Consider the following 6,440-nt stretch of genomic DNA (forward strand, 5'->3'; position numbering starts at 1 on the left):
TCAGTTTACCAAGCGTGATGTCCTTCTCCAGGGACATGTACCTCTTTACCACATGTCCAAATTATGAAAGATAATGTCTTATCATTCTTGCTTCTAACAGCATTCTGATTGTACTTCTTCCAAGAAAAAATGTGTTTGTTCTTCTGTCAGTCAATGGCACTTTCAATATTCTTCTCTGCAGCCATAATTCAAATGCATTGAATCTTCTGTTGTCATCCGTATTCTTTGTCCAACTTTCACGTGCATATGGAGCTAATGAAAATAACATGGCTTGTGTCAAGCGCATCTTAGTCCTCAAAGTGACAAATTTGCTCTTTAACAATTTAAAGAGGTCTTTTGCAGTTGATTTGCCTAATGCAATATATCATTGCTTCTATGAGTGTTGATTGCAGATTGAAGCCATACTTGGGAGAGTGAATTAAGAAATCAAAGACAAAAATATCTGCAGAGGGCAATGAGGAACAACACTGAGAACAAGTACCTAGACTACCCAGTGTTGAGTCTACTCAATGAGGTCTATCTATATTAAAATGTGACATTGGTGGTGGTGGTCATGTGACATTATAGAGAAATTATGTAGATCAAACCTCCTTACTGGCGTAAAAGAAAAGTATTCCCATGGAGTTAGATGGATTATCTGAGATCAGATAATCATTCTATAGTCTAGTAGCACCAAAGTCCATTATTCTAAGTCTTCTAATTTCTGCTGTCTACTGAGTTAATGTTTCTTTTCATATTATCACTGTCTACAAATTTATATTTCATCTTTATAGTTCCACTAAAGCAAATTGAAAAGTAAAAATAATAGGAACCAATAAATATATAAAAATTAAAATCAGAAAAGCAATGACAATATTTATAATAGTGACCAATTGTTATTCTATTGTTATTATAGATTACAAATACATTGTTTGTAATTGCTGCCATTGAGTCAATTCTGACTCATAGTGACCTTTGTAGAATAGAACAAAACGCTACCCAGTCCTGTGCCAACTTCACAATTGTTGTTATGTTTGATCCCATTTGTTGCTGCCAGTGTGTTAATCTATCTTGTTAGAGGTCTTTTTAGTTTTGCTAATTCTCCACTTTACCAAATATTATATCCTTCCCCAGTGACTGACCTCTCCTTATACTATGTCCAAATTATGAGACATGAAATTTTGCCATCCTTGCCTCCAAGGAACATTCTGGCTATACCTCTTCTAACACAGATCTGTTTGTTCTTCTGGCATCCATGATCCTTTCAATAGTCTTCTCGAACACCATAACTCAAATACATCAATGTTTCTGTTATCTTCCATATTCATTATCCAGCTTTCACATGCATATGAGGCAATTAAAAATATGATTTGGATCAAGCATATCTTAGTTCTCAAAATGATACCTTTTCTCTTCAACACTTTAAACAGATCTTGTGTAGCAGATTTGCCTAGAGCAATACATCAGTTGATTTCTTGGCTGCTGATTCCATGTGTGTTTGACAGCTTTAAGTCTTTGATAGCTTTAATTTTTTCCTCCATTTAGCATCATGTTTTTTATTGGTCCAGTTGTGAAGATTATTGTTTTTCTTACATTGAGGTGCAATCCTTACTGCAGACTGTAGGCTTAAATCTTCATCAGTAACTATTATAAGTCCTCTTTCCTTTCAACAAACAAGGGTTGTCACAGATTGTTAATGAATCTTTCTCCAATCCTGATGTCATGCTCTTCTTCAACTAATCCATTGTCATGGGTTATTTACTGATTGAATAACTATGGTGAAAGACTATAACCCTTTTGTAAATTTTTCTTGATAATAAGCCATTCAATATAACCTTGTTCTGATCAAACAACTGCCTCTTGTTTGATGTACAGGTCTATGTACAGGTTCTTCATGAGCACAATGAAGTGTTCTGGAATACCCATTTGCTGCAGTGCTTTTCATACCTTGTCATAATCCATATAGTCAAATGTATTTGCATATTCAATAAAACATAAGTAAACATCTTTCTGGTATTCCCTGCTTTAAGCCAAGATGCACCTGATGTCCATAACTATATCCTTAGTTTCAAGTCTTTTTTTCTGAATCCAGCTTGAGTTTCTGGAAGTTCCATGTCATTGTACTGTTGTAGTCCTTTACTAATTATCGTCACCAAAATTTTACTTGCCTGTGATATTAATAATATTGTTAGATGATTTCTACATTCTGTTGTGTCACCTCTCTTTGGAATGAGCATAAATATGGATCTCTTTCAATAAGTTGGCCTGGAAGCTGTTTTCCAAATTTCTTGACATAGATGAGTGAACACCTCCAGGGCTGCATCATTTTGTTGAAACATTTCCATTTGTCTTTCATCAATTCATTGAGCCTTCAGTACATCTTTTACTTCTACCTTTAGTACCATAGATCATTGATAATATGCTACCGCATGAAATGGTTGAACATTGACTATTTCTTTTGATACAGTGAGTCTGTATATATGTTCCATCTTCTTTTGATGCTTGCTACATCATTCAATATTTTGACCATAGAATCCTTCAATATTGCAAGTCGAGGTTTGCAATTATGTTCTCAAATAGATCTGTAGCTAATAGTTTATACCAGTAGTCATGCTTAGCTATAAAAATAAGGTATTAAAAATTTTTAAACATGCATATTCACCACTTTGCTTTCTGGTGAGGTGGATGTATTGGATTTGTATAACATTTATAAAATACTTGGAAATAAATACATAATATATATTTCCTGTACTACAAACTTTGAATTTAGCTTCATTCTAAACTCTGTCTTTTCTATATCTGTTCTTCTTTGCTTATCCAATGTCTTTTCATTTTTAGAAAATTAGCCACCTTTTATGTTAGTGGTTCTTCTTGTTTTTTCTTATAGTATTGATTCTGACTCATAGCTACCCTATCTATATGACATAGTTGTTTTTGTTGTTGTTAAGTACTGTCACTCATAGTTACCCTGCATAGGGTTTCTGGGGAGCAATTGATGAGTTTAACCACAGACTAGTGCTTATTATACAATGGCACACAAGGTGCTTATCATACAGTGGCACACAAGGACTACATATGATATAGTAGAACTGTGCTTATCATACAGTGCTTATCATACAGTGGCACACAAGGACTACATATAATATAGTAGAACTGTCTAATAGGATTCTTTAGATTGTAATTTTTATGGAAGGACCCTGTTGTGCACTCATTAAAGACTCAACTGCTAACTGACAGGTTGGTGGTGTGAACCCACTAGCCTTTCTGTGGTAGAAAAATATGGCCATTCACTACCATGGCCTTGAACATTCTATGAGAGAGTTGTACTCTGTTCTATAGGATCTCTATGAGTTGGAACCAACTCCAAGGTTTTGGTTTCAATCTTTACAGATCACCAGGTCCCCCCATCTGCCCCACAGAATCACTGCCTGTCAGATCCCCCTTCCTATGGTTTATCAGCCAAGTGCTTAACCATTGCATCACCAAGGATCATTAACATAAATATATACATCTCCAAAATAGGACAAAAATGACTCACTTACCCAAGTATTCATGTGTTACAGTAAAGCTTTAGAAAACATGGTTCTCCACACTGATGAGTTTCTAAATACTGGCAGCAGCCCTTATTTTGAGATATGCAAGTCTAGTTGATGCTTGCTTTTTCGTCTTTTCTATTTGAAGTCATATAATTAGTGACAACAGAATAACTAAGAATCATCATTAATGATATAAGTTTATAAATAGAACCATCAACATCTCTGAGAGTTGACAAAGTAATTTATCATAGGTGACTTCCTACAGATTAGGTAGACCTGAAGTCATTTTGTGATCACAGTGTGATTTATCATTGAGCTATAGTTTGGAATGACCATCTCTCATTTTGCTTTCAGGATCCCCAGGGCCATCCAGTGATCATAGCAGTGGGGCTTCTTCACCTCTTTTTGACAGTGGTTTGCATTTAAATGGAAACTCCAGTAACACAGTAAGCATGTTTATTCTCATTAAATTTTATTTTAATAGAAATGTAAGCACACCGCAGATAGACAAAACTTTAAGGATGCTTCAATGCCCAATAAAGTTAATTATGGCCATTTTTTTTAGGAATAACTTAAAACATAGATTTATGATGCTGCTACATTGTCATTTATCCTCTTGTGTGATATTTTATAATTTGATATTAGGATATTTTAAAGTCTTAAATCATAGCATCGCAGTAAAAATTGGAGGAATCCTTTATTGTGTGATAGACTTCAAAATCCTGCCTCTGATTTTTTACATATCTTGACTACAGAAGTTGCCATAAGTTATTTTAAAGAAATCAATAAGACTCACATGAAATGAAAATTATACAAAATTATTAGAAAACACCTCAGATGTATGAATGCTGTATGTTTACAGAGATTTTATTCAAGTTCCAAATCTCCACTCTCCCAAGAAAACAAAAGCTATGCAAAAGAATGTAGAAGTTTCAGTCCTCCTAGGTTCTCCACTTCAGTGCTTCCTTCTCCAGTACAACGTTCACTCGTATTCCTTCATGATGGGATGCTATGAGCAGACTTCTTCCAGTGTACATAGCCAGGGGTTAGTGGTTAGAAAGAATTTTAGAATCCTATAATGAATGTGGATATGTGGTTTATAATAAATCATAATAAGTGATATCATCAAAATGATTAGGTACTTTGTTTTGGTTTTATTGTGAATTGCATCAGTTTTTATTTTATGTCATTGATTGTAATTCCCACAACACAACATAACTTATCCAACATCCTCATTGTGTTTCTTGATTCCATTGCTTCTACTTTCTTAACCCTTTTCAATTTGATCCTTTATGCTGACTTCTTATCTCAAATGGTTGATTATTCAAAAGTTTCAGTACTTCCCTGGTGTTATTGCTTTAACTATTGATCTGTCTATTGTTTTACTGAAAAATTGAGCCAGGGGTGGGGGTGGGTGAGTTCCTATGCCGACCTGAAGGATAACTAAGAGGCACATCAGAGGCTTTATGTATCTCTATCTGACTAGGAAACTTGTTCTTTCTATGAATTTAAGTTTGGTTTGTTTTTTGTTTTTTTTCTATTTTTCTCTCACTCTATCCAGGTCATTCTAATATTATCCCACTTAGAGCATTTAGTGTTGGTAGCCAGGCACCATCTAGTTCTTCTGGTCTCTAGGTCATGTTAACTGATGTCCATATTCATGTGTGCCTGTTAGCCCTTTAGACTAATTCTTCCATTGTTCTTCAGTTTTCTGACCAGCTACTTTACATGCAGGTAGAAACTAAAGAAAAAGGCCCATTATTTAAAAAAAAATCAATATCATATATTTTACCATTTGTTATTGCTTTAATGTAGTGCTCAATGCTTAAATAACAACAGTTAAGCAAGGAAGCTGCAAGCGGCAGCATAACATAGATGAACCTTAAGAACATTATGCTGAGTGAAATTAGTCAGTCACAAAAGCAGAAAAACTGCATAAGACCATAATTGTAAAAGATTAAGAAAAAGAACCCACCCAAAATGGGAAAAAAAAATCCCAACACAACTATATATATAATCGCTGATCACCGGGATGTATGGGATGAGAGGAGGGGAGGGAGGGAGAGGAAGATAGAGCACAGGGTAGGGAATAGACACAGGAAAGCTTGGGTGCTGGGAGAGGGGTGGGGGTGGCAATACACAAGAAGGGGGAGGGTAATAGAAGAACAAGGGAGAATAGTTAGGCAGGTTCCCATGGGCTAAGTGGGACGGAGGTAAATAATGATATATATACAATTCGGGATACAGGGATTGTGGCATGGTTTGAAAGGGTAAAAGAGGGGAATAATATTAAGATGCTTGGCTGTCTTTTGAATCTTGGTTTCCCTTGCCTACCATTGTGAAATAGACACTTGAGGAGGGGGGGAGTGGGACGACCAGAAACATCACAATAGAAAGCTTGTAAGTTCCTCTTCAGCCTATAACTGATTGGAATACCATAAAGGGGGCTAGAAATTACCCAGTAAAAGTCCTGTGGAACTTGTGCATGCATAAGACCATAGGTGGAAACCAGAATTCCATCCAGAATTGTCTGAGGTGGGAAATTTCCATTGGAAAGGACGAATAGACCAGCCTGGAGCAGCTAGAAGAACAGAAGATACTTTGTGAAGAAAGACCACCAGGAAAAATCAGAAAAAATAATGGCAGTATGATTGATTGCTATAAGAACAAGTCGTCGGGTCTCCTCAGGGCAAACTCCCTTCTAAGACTAAGACTCAAGGGGAATACACCAGCAGGCATGTGGTCTGGCTGGTGAAAACATTTGGTCACCAATAAGGGGAAGAGGGGCTAAAAAACAGAAATGAAGTTGGGATCTAAGTCGACCTGGATGGCCAGCAAGACCCAGGGACTCCTGGGCCCAGAGGCAATGACATGGCCATAGATGACTAGAGTGGAGAATGAAGCATCCAGCTGATATGAAGTGAG

The 6,440-nt window shown here is 36.2% G+C and overlaps 1 protein-coding gene across 1 annotated transcript in view; it reads left to right on the top strand.

Moving 5' to 3' along the window:
- Positions 1 to 6,440, top strand: part of SNTG2 (syntrophin, gamma 2) — a 624,924-nt gene that overhangs the window by 241,749 nt on the left and 376,735 nt on the right. The window contains exon 9 of the mRNA XM_006863995.1: positions 3,870 to 3,961. Within this exon, the coding sequence (XP_006864057.1) occupies positions 3,870 to 3,961 (92 nt within the window). The remainder of the gene's footprint in view (positions 1 to 3,869; positions 3,962 to 6,440) is intronic.

Source organism: Chrysochloris asiatica, unplaced genomic scaffold (genome assembly GCF_000296735.1).
Source record: "Chrysochloris asiatica unplaced genomic scaffold, ChrAsi1.0 scaffold00058, whole genome shotgun sequence".
NCBI lineage: Eukaryota > Metazoa > Chordata > Mammalia > Afrosoricida > Chrysochloridae > Chrysochloris > Chrysochloris asiatica.